The 16,066-nt window shown below is 42.2% G+C and overlaps 1 protein-coding gene across 1 annotated transcript in view; it reads left to right on the top strand.

Annotated features, from left to right (window-relative positions):
• The window catches only part of stpg2 (sperm-tail PG-rich repeat containing 2), a 56,592-nt gene that overhangs the window by 375 nt on the left and 40,151 nt on the right, over positions 1-16,066 (top strand). Inside the window, exons 2-7 of the mRNA XM_070964006.1 lie at positions 209-312; positions 698-865; positions 2,772-2,930; positions 7,007-7,122; positions 8,495-8,606; positions 12,244-12,351. Of these exons, the coding sequence (XP_070820107.1) occupies positions 209-312; positions 698-865; positions 2,772-2,930; positions 7,007-7,122; positions 8,495-8,606; positions 12,244-12,351 (767 nt within the window). The remainder of the gene's footprint in view (positions 1-208; positions 313-697; positions 866-2,771; positions 2,931-7,006; positions 7,123-8,494; positions 8,607-12,243; positions 12,352-16,066) is intronic.

Genomic DNA, 16,066 nt, shown 5'->3' on the forward strand with positions numbered 1-16,066 from the left:
ATTTGCTAACTTCCTAGAAAGATGACAGCATTCAAACTTTGTAATGTATAGATAGGTGTAGATTATGTAGCCTACAGATGAAGCGCAAAATAATACAGGCCAGGTTTTAAAATGTCATCTTCCTGTTATTTTGTCCATTTGCTGCAGTGTTTAGAAACCACTACTGCAGATTGTATATTCTACTTTTGTAAGATTTTCTGTTTTGCAGATGGCTATGCTCCTTTCCTGTCCTTGACCAGCAGACAGTCAGTAGTCAATGAGTCCAGTGAGAGGACACCAGCACCTGGACACTATGAGTCTTCACCTGTCAAGGTACGGTAGGTCAGAGACAGCCTTTTGGTTCATGCAGTTCAAGACTTGGGTGTAAATGAGAGCCATATACTGGGTTAGGTGAGGCTGGATCTCTTACTAAAATGCTTGGTGAGACTAGGGGAAGAAAGAAAGAAGTCTAGATATATAGAATATGAAAATATGGTGAATATTTAATGATGGTGGTGGTCTGGCTGTTAGCTGCTTCACCCGTAACACAAAAGTTATCAACAAAGGAGAAGCAATCAATATTGTGATAAGGTTGTTTGCATAACAAGTAATTTGTACCCAGAAACTCCTGTTAAAATATATAAAACTATTAATTTAGGAGGGCAGCACATGCAGCCTGTAATATGTCTGTCTCAATGTTGAACCCATGTCCCTTCAGCTGAACATCCATGGTGGCCGCAGTCTCCAGAACCGCTCCAAGCGTTTTGAGGAGGTGATATCGACGGTTCCGGGCCCCGGGGCCTATAATGTGCTGCCTGCTTCAGGAAACACGCTCAAGGCTGTGACGGCTGATGCGGGAAAGGCTGAGACGCTTGGCAGGAAAATGGTTGGCATATGGGTGAAGTTATGGGGACAGAGTTACAGTCAAGCTACAGAAAGTTATTTATCATTGATTTTCTCCTTTCATCCCCTTATGTTGCATAAAAGTCACAGTATGGCGTCTGTATAGATGAGGTATACATGTGGAAAACTCTTACTTTGACCTGGTCGAGATCCAACATGGATCATAAGGCATCAAGTCTAGGTTTGTAGCCTAGTTAGTGTTTATCTCTGCTCTTAACAATCAAAATACTTTTGTCCTGTTTATTATCAGCCTGACACTCAACCCTAATACTCCTCAGTGCTATTGAGAGGTCACCCTTTCCCTCTGGTCACATCTAAGCAGGCCAGTGCTTCATGTTCTGTTAGCACTACACGTACACACATAGTTCACAACTTTTATTTTCATACGTACAATAACAATCCAACAACTTCTGAAACTCTCCTCAGCACTGTGAACTGTGATGTGCTGGATTTATGCCATTTCTCAAATGAAGCATGAGAATAGCAGCGCCTCCTCCAAATGTGGTCACTGCCAATACATGCAGGCAGTACTTTGCCAGTACCTTATCCCTTAACACCAATCTATGAGAATTAGAAGCTGATATTTCAAAACCTTTAAGGAAAACAGTTTTTCTAGACTTTTGTCAAAGCAGTCACTTCTCTGTTCTTATAAAAAGAACACCATCTGGTGTTTTTGCTGTAACATTTGAAAATGTATCGCTTTAAGTAAGGCGTACTGTGAACATGGATGATGAAGCAAAGGAAAGATAGAACATGACAACTTTTGTCCTTCGTAAGTCAGACATTCTTTCACTTCCATGTAAAGCCTCTCATATGCACAGCAGTCATTTATGCTGCTCAGAGACAAATTTGTGACGAGACCACGAGGATTAAAACTATAACGATGCCAAATGGAGAGAGTCTTGCAGGGACATGTAAACTTGATTTTAACTGTGACAATCACCTTTGTCTCAAATATGGAAATGTTAAATACATGAATCATTGCTATTCATCAAACTGAACAAACAGGAGAGCCTTGTGGCTTTGTAAACCCACGGTTGGCACAGCGAACCTCCCTCTTGTTTGCTTTGAAAGATAATGTCTCAGGTGAGTTGAGAATTTAAGACGAAGCACTTACAAAGCAGGCAAAAAAATAATTTAGGTCGCTAAATACAGTACCTTCTTTTATATATGAACTCTGGAGAAAAGCTGTTGAATTTTGAACATTGTGGCCTGTCAAGTCGCCTCCAACTTCATCAGCTGTGATACTATAGTACTGAAACATAATAAGTTCGGCCTCGCAGGGAACTGAAATGACATTAAGTTGCTCTTTCCATTTGCCCGCTATGTTAAATATATACCCAGAGTATGCACACACAGTCAAGCTTTTAGTTAACACTGAGCTCAGGGCTTTTATCTGATCTAGACTGATACCAATGATTGGCTCACTTTGTACCGTGAGTAGAGCATTTGAAACACTGAAACCTGACCAATCATGAAAGAGATAGATTATGCTCACACTTTCCACCTTCTCTGCTCGCTGTAGTTATCTGAAGAGCACACAAACATGCATGCATGCACGCACACACACACCGTACTTCCAGCTATAGAAAGTTAGTAGACAGCATGCATTTTTACTGAGATGGCCTTCATTGCCTGTTCCCTCAGCAGATATTGTTCATTTTCCTCCACTTCGATTGTGTGTCTTTCTTCCTCCTTTTCTCTTCTCCTTTTTTGTGTCTTATCGTTTGCCTCCCTTCGCTCCTTCTCTCTCTGTCCCTCCCTCAGCCTCACGCTCCGTTGGCCCCAGGCAGTGGCCAGCTACTTTGTAATCCAGGGCATCCTTTCCATCGCAAACTCTGACTTCTCGCTCCACTCTCCCTGTCTTTCTGTGCTCACCGTGGCTGCAGGCTAAAAGTCTCCGGTTGGTTCGTCAATCAGATATCCCATCCATTCCCTCCCCGGGCCAGGCCTATGGCTACGAGGAGGACGCCTTGGGTGTACTCAGCAAGCAACAGCCTCCTCCCAGGGACACAACCCTGGGGCCAGCATACTACAGTCCGCTGTCGGTAAGGACGGATACACACACACACACACACACATGCACACTCATGTTGAGGTTTCAATGTACATCCATCTGACAATGTGAAGTGTTCATTTGTGAGTGCATGTGTGCTTTCATTAGTCTGTACGAGTGTGTGTCTGAGTGTACTTACTCTGCCCGCGAGGCGAGGTCCATTAGCGTGAGGCAGATCTGATGCACCACTGAACCCCCACCCCATCGCATTCAGTTGGCCCAAAACCCATTTCCATAGCTAATGAATGCAGCTCCACTTTAAAAAAGCCACAGCGCACCAACGCTCATCCATTTTACATGCCAACAAAGAGAGCCATTAGTAATTATTCTTCAAGCTATATTACAATATTCACTTAAAATAATGCACATGCCTGCTGGTCTGGCTCTCAATTAAGTCATTTTTCATCTGTTAATGACCACAGGAAGTCAACAGCGTCCTTGAGTGTTGGCCGAGGTTGTGTCAACACACCGGCGCAGGCACAGAGGCGCGCTGTGATTTAGGGCTATCAGCAGTGCATCCATCCACAGCTCTTTTTTCCATCTCAACTTCTGTTGCTCTGCCTTTGAAAGTTCAGCCTCCATTTTTGTCTGTCTTCCATCCCCCCGTCTCCCCATCTGACACACTCATTTCTTTAAACTCAAACGCTTCTCCCCGGCCCATGCACCGACTGAGTTCAAAAGTGTGGAGAGGCGGAATTAAGCGCTTGTCTGAGGACGTTACTTCAAAGTGGCCGGGGCGGCCTTTGAATGATAAGGCATTAGACAGAACTCAAAAGAGCATGTTACAGAGAAAAACAAAAACATCTTAATCGGTTTTATCCATTGACCCTAAACTTATGACTCGCGTCTGTACGACTGAACAATTGCTTTACTGCATCGACTGATACTTACAACCGAGTGCACAGAGCTAGAGACACACTCATATGTTTGAATAGTGAGTAGTTTTTGGCAGATACAGACTTATCTCAGACATATTGCTGCATTCATGTATGATGACTGATACATAAAAAAATACTGTGAACAATGCAATAAAAAAAACACAATTTAGAGACAGTATCACAAAGAGATATATTGTTCAGGCTGTGTCGTATTAGATTGGGACATTATCATAACACAGCTGGCCAGATAGTGATATGGAGCCCAGATAGTGTTAGTATGAAGGAGACAGAGCACCTGAATCAGTTTAGAAAGACACACAAACCCAAATCTGTTGTAGGAATCATGTATTTGTTACCGCCTTCTTTCTGCTGTGCACTGCATGCTCAATATGTCGAGTGTTCACAGTTGAAATGAGGGCAGCAAGTGTGCAGAAATGCTGTAAATCCTTGTACTGAGTGTTACAATCTCACTGGTTTTTGAGGCTGGGGTTGGCAACGATGCAGAGAAAAAGCAAAGCAAGGTTTCCCAGTTCACGTGTCCCTGGCAAAATATGATATGTAAGTGATAAAATGCGTTCCAGAATTTAGATAAAAATGTGCACTCTGTGGAAGCACCTTAATTCAGTTTGTCTTCACTCATTTCTACAGATTTTTCCTTTAATTTGTTAGCCATATGTCAGCCACAAAGTTTGTTTCCTAATAAGGAGTCTGTGTTAATATCATCCCCAGAAATCTAGTATTAAACTGGAAATGGGGGGCAGCACGGTGACGCAGCAGGTAGTGTGCGTGCCTCACAGCAAGAAGGTCCCCGGTTCGATCCCCGGGCCTTTCTGTGTGAAGTTTGCATGTTCTTCCCGTGCATGCGTGGGTTCTCTCTGGGCACTCCGGCTTCCTCCCACAGACCAAAAACATGCTCATTAATCGTTGGTGGTGACTCTTAATTGTCCTTAGGTGTGAGTGTGAGTGTGAATGGTTTGTCTGTTTGTATATGTTGTCCTGCGATCGACTGGCGACCGGTTCAGGGTGTACCCCGCGTCTCTCCCGTTGACAGCTGGGATAGGCTCCAGCCCCCCTGCAACCCCGAAAAGGGATGGTCGGGTATAGACAATGGATGGATGGATGGATGGACTGGAAATGGAATTGGACACATGTCCTCTCCATCGAACCTGAATCTGATTCAAACCCATACTGCGTTGTGTTTATGTTATGTAGAAAACACACCATCAGTTTCAGCCCGCAGGATCCTGCCCACGCACGACCCTGCTGACGTAAACTTTTATTTATGGTCGACTTTTTTTTTTTCACATTTAAATAATAAATAGCCTGCCATTCCATTTTATCAAAGCTGAATGAATATGTTTATACCCAGTTGCTGTGTTTTTGTTTTGCTTTTAAAAGCTCTCCTTGACATAAATAGGCAATTTGTGAGTGTGAACTCAGTGCCAGCTGCGATACCATCACGGTGCTTGTATGCATCTGCGTGCAAAGCAGAACCATTATGTTTTTCTTTTTAACTTGAAGCATCTGAGCATCCTTGTTTCCTATCTCCCCTCCTCAAAACTGGATTGGTAGATCACAGGGGACAGAACCTCAGATCTTGTCCTCCAGCCACCGTTGAAGTTGAGATAAGGAGACAGACACCACATGGAGTTAGAAACTTTTTGAGACTCCCTGCCCGTCCTCCCTTGGCCTGCACCACAGAATAGACACAGGCAGTTTGGGTCAAGGAAAAGTTAGAAATGAAAGGGAGGGATTTGAGATACATTGAGTTCTGATTCAATAAGAGAACTTGTAAACGTCTCATTTTTGTACAGGTGTTTTCATTTTGGAGTGAAAAGCAGCAGACTTCTTTCAGTGTCACCGATGTGAATGGAAGTCAATTGGAGTAGAAGCCATCCATCCATCCATTTTCTATGCCGCTTATCCCGTTCGGGGTCGCGGGGGGCCGGAGCCTATCTCGGCTGTCTATGGGCGAGAGGCAGGGTACACCCTGGACCGGTCGCCAGCCGATCGCAGGGCACAAACACACAACCATTCACACTCACACTCACACCTAGGGGCAATTTTTAGAGTCACCAATCAACTCTAAAAATGTTTTTGGTCTGTGGGAGGAAGCCGGAGTGCCCGGAGAGAACCCACACATGCACGGGAAGAACATGCAAACTTCACACAGAAAGGCCCGACCTGGGAATTGAACCTGTGACCTTCTTGCTGTGAGGCACGCGCACTACCTGCTGCGTCACCGTGCAGCCCTGGAGTGGAAGCCCTCTAAGAAAAATAACTTCCTTATAACTTATCCTATTTTCAAGTTTCAATTCATATTTTATTTACCCCATATACCTCTCCCTGCTGTGTGTGGCATATTAGTGGCATAGCTCTAGAGAGGGTGGTGTTGTGATCCTGACAGGCTGATGCCTAAAGACTGAAGTTATCCTGACTCTTCCTGTAGCGTTGTTATGTGTGGAAATTCATGAAGTACCTGCAGAACTAATGGAGGCTGTACTGATGTGTTAAGCGCTAATTGGCCAATGGTAGCATGCTAGCACACTAAACTATATCTTAGCATCTTTGTAAACCTTATATCTGCAATGCTAGCATAGTTTTTTTGAGCATGCTGACTTAAGCATTCAGCTCAAAGCACCATTGTGTCTGAGTACAGCTTCACTGACTCACTAGCATGGCTAAAGGCTAACTTACATGTTCCAAAGAAAGATTAGAAGAAGATTCAAAGTCCAGTAGTCAAGCTTACTTTTTTTTATTTTTTAGCAGCACCATTGCAATATATGTTTGAGAAAATCTCACACCTAATATATTTAAAATGTGTGTGGCGACAGCTGGCCAATTTATTTCCAGACGTAGCCTCTCTCTGTTGTTAAGCTGCACACTGAGCTGGTCCTATCTGAAAGGCCGGAGGCAGGGGAAGCAGGCTGTAAAACTCAGAGAGATAAGAAAGGACGGAGGGTCTCCCCTAGATCTCTGACATACTCTGACATTTGGCTGGACTCCACATTTCATTCAGCCCTAACTCCATGAGCCCCGACTGGAAGGGAAACCAGATAAGTGTGAATGAGTTAGTTCTATTTTCTTCTTCTGTGTTCATCCATTTATCCTCCTGTTATCTCATTGTCTCCCTCCTCCTGTCATCTTCTTTTTCTTGTCCTTTCTCCCCTCACTCTTTCTCTCTCTGTAGTCAGAGATGAGTTCTGCACAGAAGTATAAAGGAGTCCACTTTGGCAGCATGAAAGGGAAGAGAGGTGAGGTGATGGTGGAGGAGGGACCGGGTCCAGGACACTATGACCCTCAGATGTGAGTATCACATGACATGGTACAGTATCGAATAAATATTGAGTGGCAGTGGCATCTGAACAACAGTGCTGACCTAACAGTGGCCCCAGCAGGGGTGTTAAATGTTAAAGAATTTTCACATTTCACATTTTGTGAAAGATGCTTTTTTGCTAAGAGTTTGATGAAAAGGCTGATACCTTTCTCAGATTTGTATGGTAAATATAGCTTAGCTTGTAAGTCCGTTAGCTAGCCCGGCTCTGTCTTTGGTTGTATGGGATGCTAAGCTAACCAGCAGCTGGCTGTAGCCTCATACAACTGCATTTACCCTTCAGACATCAGAGTGGTATTGATATTTGCATCGACTCTTAGCAAGAAATTGAATAAACATATTGCCCAAAATGTCAAACTATTGCTCTAAACTGTCACTTTCAGTTTTAAATTTGATTTCATGTAAACCATTTGGGGATAGCTCTTTTAACGGCTGAAGTAGAACAGCATTATTTCATTATCGAACAATGTAATGGTTTGGCATTTAAGTTCACTGTAGGAACTGCTGAAGTTAGCAGTACCTTAGGAACTTTCCTAACTTAACAAGAATGTGGCATCATCTGTGATGCTGGGATCGTGATGTTGATAACCAATGCATGTATTTGAAATAAAAACCGTAATGAATTCACATTTTGAAGCATGGGTTAAGAGTCAAAAGGTCGGTTAGATTAGTTCTCCAGGGCATCCAATCTTAGCATTTCACTGCTTTTGAGCTCTTACTGAGATCCGTACTAAACAGAGAAGCTGTTTCACCAATGTGAAATATTGCTTTGATCATACAGCCGGGGCATTATGTTTGACATTTCTCACATAGTTTCTATTGATGGCCTCAGAGAATGGGCCTTACTAAGCACTTCTACATCTGTGGGCACACATCCAGCCCAGCCACAGTATTCATAAAGGAATGGACGGAGTAATAACATTCATGTGAAAGTGTTCTTGTGAGCAGGCAGACTGTATACGCATACGTGGAGGCTGACATTTGCATGCCAACACAAATGTTTTTGATACACGTGATTATTGGAATCATTTCAAATTGACTGAAAGTGCCGTGTTTACTCCTGTTGCAGTCTGACAGAGACTAATTTTTTCACTCCTCCTTCTCTAATTCATTTCTTCCCTCTCTAGTCCTCTGCTCCCATCTGTCTTTGCTTTGTCTCTCCCTATTCACTGTTCCATCACACAAATCTCCTCCCCTCTTATTCAATATATTCTATGTCCCCATTCCTCTTACTTTGTTCTCTTATATTTTTGCATGTCCCCCCCCCTTTATTTCTATCTCGTCAGTGTGCTTGTTTCTGTCTTCTTGTCTCAAAGACGTTGCTGTTGTCTTTGTCTGTCTCAGAAACCTTAAAACGCACTATGAGAATGTGAATCTTCAGAAACAGCAGAAAGACAGAGCTGAGCTAATCATCCCTCGCTACCACGAGCTGCTGCCTAAACAAGAGGAAAAGAAGGCGAGTATGCGCTTGTGTTGGTGGGTGTTTGTGCCCATGTTGCGCTATACATGCTAAGCTTAGATGAAGGCAAAGTGTAAGAGATAAAAACTTTAGCGGACTGGGATCAGTGTCAAGCTCTGCCCCTGTGGGGGACATAGTCCTTTGAAGTGAGCCTATGTAACTGTTGCCGCTGTGGCAGCAAGTGGCAATTAAAATCTGCATTATTGGATTTTTTGGGGACTTGGTGCAGCACAAGAAGCTACAAAGACAGCATTGACATATTATCTCCTTATTAAAGTTGATATGGTGGACGTGTAAGAAAACTGTTGCAGCAGTAATGACAGCAATAATAGCATTCATTTGGAGTCATTCTGCCAACCTGATGAATGTAAGTCTGATATTCACACTCCTCCTCATTCTTTTTTGCCCTCTATCACTCCTGAGGTAAATATTTGGCTCGATGTTCTTTAGCTAGTCTCGAACTTTGTCTGTCTGGTGTTGGGAACATAGTGTTAGTGGGTTTATCTGAGTTTTTTTGCTTCTTTCTGCTGTTGAGAGAAGCAGCAAACTTTGAGAACCTGTCATCAGTTTGTAGTTAGTATATTAAGAAATATCTGAATATTTTGTCAATCTTGGGATTGTAAGAACAAGAGATATAACTCAATGCTTGTAACGCTTAATTTAAAGTACATTGCAAGTTATCATAACCACATTATGAATCAGTAATGTTGTAGGTCATGTACAATGTTTGCTCGCATGCTCCTGCCATTTAACCTGGAATCCTCAGGTGTTAACAATTTCTGCCCATTTTAACATGTTTTATAAATTTGTGGAGGTTACTGTACAATAAGACATGACAAGTTAAATTGTGAATATTTTTTGCCTAAGCAGACATCATTTCTCTTTGCCAGTTAAACATCTTGTCTTCTTTCTTCACTGCACTTTGACTCAGATAAAATCTTGACACAACAGGATTTGAAAACTGCAGATTAAGAATGAATCATAGTAGATCACCGTGATTTACAGTGAGAACAGAGTCAAGGTAAGTACTTCGGATTTATTCTGGATTTACTCAAGTACAGTTGATTTAAGATGAAATGATTCAACCCCTCCTCCCTCTCTTGTTTTAATTCATCAGTTCATCTGTTTGCCCATAGAGGGCAGTAGAACATAAGCTCTCATCACACTCTGGCAGCCGCACACACACACAAACACACATTGCTACGCTGGAGCCGGTTGAGTCGAGGGGAGTTACTCACCTGCATGTGAACTTGAGTGTGCTGCCAGAGTAATGCTTTGTGATGCCTTATTTCTGCGGTTGGGGGGTTAGAGTGGGCGAGGCAGAGTCTGAAAAATGTGGGACTGGATTTGTGGAGAGAAAGGTGAACGTATCCCTCCTGTCAAGGACTCGCACCTTTGCCTGTACGTCTTCTCATCCTGTTGTTCTTTGAACATTTTGCTTTGCTGCCTCTCCTTTAGGTTTTATTTTTTTTAATTTTGCTGTTCATTATACGTTATGTTGTATTGCATTTGTTTTACCTCTGTTTGTAGAATGCATGGCCAGTAAAATGGACTATAAATACCAGTGAGTGAAAATACGATAATTCATCCTGTGACTTTGAGTCAACAACTTTGCCTTCTCTGTATGGTTGTATGTGTACACCATGCTGTATTTGGACCCCCTACCGTGATGGCTGCACCTTCCATCCATCATCATTAGTACCTGACACCTCAACTCGCATGTACTCCCACACACATACACTGACCAGATGGGTCATTACCCACAGTGGGGACACTCAGGACAAACACCTTTACTTCCTAGAGATCAGCAGACAGTCTGCCTCTAATGGCTTGGGGCTGCTGGCGTCCCATAGAGTTTAAGAGTCTGTGTGTGGGATTTTCCCATTTAATAGGCATTCTGACATGGCAAGGGCGACGACTGAACAAACCACTTTAACAAACCATTGTCGTGTGGATCCCTGCAATCAAAAGAAAAACAGAAACATTACCCTGAAAATATGAAGTTCACTGTCAGTTCATCTTTAAAATGCTCTGAATTCCACGTTAACATCATCATGGATGATGCTGTTATGTTTGCAGCACTTGTTATTCTTAGAAAAGGGGAAGCTCCCACAAGGGAAAAAAGAAGAAAAAAAGAACTTGGCACAACTGTCTAACACTGGATCTCGGATTACCTGCCTTAAAACTGAGCAAAGCACTGAGACGTATTTGTTGTACAGTATGTACAGTTAAATTTATTGGGATTATGCTGTGTTTGCACAGGTTTAAATAAGGGTCATTATGTTTTTGAGCTTGTAAAAAGGCGTTCAGAGATAATGCCAAAGCCTGTGGTTGTGTCACCCTTAGAATAAGACTTGTGGTTGTAGAAGAGCTAAAATGATATCAACATAGATGCTTTTGTGAGCATCTGAATGCAAATACGAAGCAGAAACCTGTGTGTGTGAAACACATGAAAACACACATTTAAGTTACAAGTACATATTTTGGCTTCCACAGCTGAAAGGCAATCATTTTTTTTTATAACCACAAATCTTTTCTACACAATCGCAAACTTGAATTCCTCACGCAGAGCACATGACATCATTTGACATCAGAGTTTAGCTAGCTTAAAATCATGATGACCTTTATTTGACACCAACCAAGTCTACCACAGAGCTGATGGTGTTGCACTCTGCGTCTTTATCCCAGAAATCTATTACATTTTGTCTTAAGAAAAGTCAGTGGCAGCTTTGTGGTCAACATGCTGTTTGTCTGTATGTGACATTTCAGATTCTGAGGACAGGAACCTTGTGTCTGGCAAGAACACATTGCAGTCAATGTTCATGAATAAGAATTGAGCTGTCCTACGGCATTGGGAAGACATTTTGTGCTGAAATTCCACACTGTTCCCCCTCACAACGTGGGTGTAACTGCTAACAATCTCCACAGAAATCCGTGCTCTTTTACTGCAGACCTAGTTAAAGCACCTCTGGCCCAGCAACCTTGTGGGTTTACCACAAATGCTGAAATGTCCTGGCCCTGAACTAAGGAATGTGGGAACGTGCGTGCATCTGTGTGTGTGTGTGTTTTTCCATGCCTCTCACTGTCAGCACCTCTGTGACTGTGAGGTCTGCTGTTGTTAACTGGTTTGCGAGATACAATAATTACTGGTGCAGCAGTTTTGAGTTGGCACATGACATGATTGTTTCCTATGGCTCTGAAAGGAGCAACACACGCTCCTCTCCCGCTCGCTGCCTGTTTTTTAAATGTAAATGACTTCATTGCAGAGTAGAGAAAGCAAAGGGCTTTTTCTTGGCTATGCTTTTTCTGTGTTTTCTCAAGTTGTGCAATCATCTGCCGTTTCTTCATTTTTCTCTGCCGTGTCTTTCATTCAACTCACCCTCATAGTAGTATTTCCACTTCCTCCTCCCCTCACCTCCAGGTTCCCTTCATTTACCTTGAAGACAAAAAGAAATCAAAGCAACTGTCTGTCTTCTTCACCTCTTTGCTCTCAGTGACTCTTTCGCTTCCTCGGGCTTGCTTCTCTATCACTTGTCATGCAGTTGTGTCAATAAGAAGATATTACGAAAGCAAAGCTTGTAACTAAAGATATTATCATCTATATGTATATCTCTTGTTTTCTGCTTCCCTTCAGGGAGTTCCTGGTCCAGGTCAGTATCACATCAGGAGTCAGTTTGAGAAGCCTGTGATGTCCAGTGGGAACCTGTCAAAGTTCTCCTGCCCCTTCCTCTCTCAGACTGAGGTACCAACCAAACAGAACTAGACGCAGTTCACAGTAAAGTCATTCAGGCCTTTGTGTGCAGGCCTGTGGGTGCATTTTCAGGTGAATTAGGTTGTATAATATAGAGCAGGTTCTTTCTCTTGCAACCATGGTGCTGCTTTTGTCCACCAGGGCCTATTTCAGTTTTTGTGTTTTTGCTTTCACCCTCCTGTTGTATTGATTCAATGTGTGCATGCATTCAGCACTACACTCCAGAACTACAGTGATCTCTTCCCAGGAAGTGTAATTTTGGTCATTCCACTGTTACCATCAGACAATAGAGTTGCATATAATTGATAAAAATCAGACAAAGATAACATATTAAACATTATGTAAATTTTTTTTTTGGTTTTGTTTTAGTTGTGTGGACACTGATTCTGGGTTCAGACTACACGATTTCAGCCCGATAATAGCCCGACCCCACAGACACCGGCCGTCTTATCGCTGACGTTTTCTGCATACCATTTGGTGCTGAGTAAGAAGTGTGCAGTGGGTTTATCAGAGCAACACCTGTCACCTTGCACATAGTCATTTGATTCCTTCTTAATATAAAAATATTGATTAGTGGTGCTTGAAGAACAGCAGTAACTTGTACTGTTTGTAATGAGTAGCTGTGTAACTTCATGAAGCTATGTATAGCTAAAACTAATTTAACATCTTTATCTTGTACATTTGCTGTAATGATACAGATCAGGCCCCACTCTGAGAGGGAGATTGTCATGCACAAATGTTGATTATACCAACTAAGATAAACACATTCAGAGCCGTAAATTTAGTGGTATTACTCTGCATAATTCACTAAACACAGAGAAAACAATCAGACCTTATTGAAAAGACTCCTCAGACATAATCTATGGGAGGCTAATATATTCACTTTACAACTTCTCAAAGGAGACTGGATTTTAATATGGAATATGTAAGATTAAGCCACAGATCCAAGACACTGAGTCGGGCTTTGCTTGTTTAATTGATGTGCTGAGAGTGGAGGGTTTCTTCAGATTGGGGTGAAGATGAGTTTATTAAGAGGCTCAGAGGACTGGAGATGAAGGATGTGAAAATGTGTGGTTTTACGTCTCAGGAATAGCTGAACTCCTCTGTGGCACTGCCCCACTGATTCACTCCGGTGAAACTCTCTGAATGATGTTTCAATCACCACTCTGACACACAGGCACAATGTGACAGTGTATTCTCTCTCTCTCTCTCACACACACACACACACACACATAGAACAGCCAGATATACACATGTGTGGGAATTTTGGTGCAGACAGATACAATACGGACATTTCCACAAGTGCTGCCGACATGAAAATGCCATGTCAAATTAACACACCCACATTTTCATATACATGTGTACATACACACACACACACACACACACACACACACACACACACACACCCGCAGAAATGCATTCAAACTGTAAGAGTTATTATATATATTACCCATTTGTTGGAAACTTGCCAATCATTGATTTGCACTTTCAATTTAAACAAGTTTCAGCCTATGTAAAATTAGTTGTGAGGTAATGAAAAATGTTGGTAATGCACAGTTGAATTATTGAGCTTTTAGTCGAAAAGGAGAAATGAGAGGAAGGGTAGAAGAAGTAAAGCGGTGTAGCCGGAGGAGCAAACGGAGAGCTGAGAGGAAAACTGACTGAGAGAAGTGTTTGAGTTGGAAAGTGAGTGAGCATTTGAAGAGAAGGGAAGGAGTTACAAGACTTGCTGTTTCAAGGCCAAAACAAACCATGTCCATTCAAAGTCAGCTGTAGAACTGGTCTTTGTGTCCAACTGTCAATCCAACATTGCCCAACTGGCTTTGATAAAGCCTAATTCATGGACGCATCTGTGTCTCTGTAGAACTCACTGACTTACATTGATGCGTCATCTATTTTAAAGGTGGCTTTTTTTTGTTATGCTTCCTGTTGTTCCATTTCCAAACACACATACAAACACAAGTACTTAACATTCAAGGAAAATCATGCCCAAAGCAAACATGTTATCCATGCAAGGCGCCTCTTTGGGCACCTCACTGACAAAAGGTCTTAATGTCTGTTAATGTGTATTAATGAGGCCGGAGAGTGATGGAACAACAGAAATGGCATAAGTGCCCTTGTGCCCAACCAAACAAAGCCTCAGTTCCACTGTTTAGCTGAGGTGAGACTAAGTGTGAAGAGAATTTTACAGGCAGTGTGCGTCAGTCAATGCGAAGGCATAAATCCACCCTGGGCTGCAGAAAAAGGCAGAGATGCATCCCCACTGGTTGAAAAAGTTTCAACGTGAGCAAAAGATTTTGTATGACTGCAGTTTCTTTGTCTGGTCTCATGCTGTGTTAGTGTGACAGTCCTGTAACATTATCACTGAGGAATGTGAGTGTGTGTGTGTGTGTGTGTGTGTGCGCGCACGCGCAGACAGGTCAATTGATAACAATAACACAAGTAATAATTTGTTTGTATTTGTTAAGCTCTCTACACCCAAAGTGCCAACAGACAGTGATGCAAACCAGTACAGATAGTTATACAAGAACAAAAGCACACAACCTTGTAGGGACTGACTGTCTGATTTTGATCAGGTGTTGAAAAAGGTGTGTTTCTTTAAGCTGTTTAGACTGGGTTCAATCCTGAGCTCTTCATGCAGAGCCTTCCACATAGTGTGGGGCCTCTGTTGCCCATGTTTTTGAGCAGGGGTGGTGGAGAATGGGTAGGTTACTTGAGCACAGAGGGCAGGAGGGTGTGCATGCCTGAATGAGGTCACAGAGATAATGGGACACAGATTCAAGACCAGGTTAATTTGAGGATTTTATACTCAAAGCGCATGTGAGAATATGGCCAGCATGGTTTTGAACGTACTGAAGTGATGGGAATCAGACGAGAGAGGGTGGAGATACCGCAGTGCTGTCAGTAGATTTAGGTTGCTTGTTTTATTTATAGCTGAGAGCCAATGTCACAGTACTGTATATGATATATAGTAATCAATTTCCTCAACATTCCACTCAAGTCCTCAGCTTCATGTTTTGGCAACCTGCATCCCCTTTGTGTGTATCAGGCCTGATGATTGATGGCTCATGAGAGATAAAAGATCATGCAATACTGGGACAAGTCTCAATGACAGAAAGCTCATTTTTCTATCAACACAACATCAACACACTTCACATTACAATGCTTTGTAAGAAAGTGTTTATTTTGTGCTCTCGGGAGCTCAGCTACAGTCAGCTACAGAAAGGTTAAGGATTAAATGTCTTATGATTTTGAATGGGTTTCATGGCCTTAAGGTTCTGTGCTTACTAAGTGTTGACTAAAAATTTTGACTAAAAATTAGAAAATCCACCGCACATGATTTTAATTAAGAATGTGTGGCTTTTAACATTGACTCCCAAATTACAAATTAAAGTGATTCTTAATTTTATATATATATAAATGAATATATACTTATTAAAGGTTGTGTGGCACTAATAGGGAAGATGGTCTCCAGGGACACAAGAAGTTCAAGGATGAAACAACATATGAATAGAAAGGATGGAGTAGAGATAAAAATATCCATAAATGAGGAGAAAGAAGAAGGAAATGGCAACTGGAGTAGAGGGAAGGGAAATCGAATGATAAATGAGGGAAATAGAAGCATCTTGTAGCCTTAAAAAATATCCAGAATAAAAGAGATAATAGAGTGGGAGCTAATGAAGAAGTGGAAAGGAGGGAACAA

This window comes from Chaetodon trifascialis, chromosome 6, assembly GCF_039877785.1.
Source record: "Chaetodon trifascialis isolate fChaTrf1 chromosome 6, fChaTrf1.hap1, whole genome shotgun sequence".
Taxonomy (NCBI): Eukaryota; Metazoa; Chordata; class Actinopteri; order Chaetodontiformes; family Chaetodontidae; genus Chaetodon; species Chaetodon trifascialis.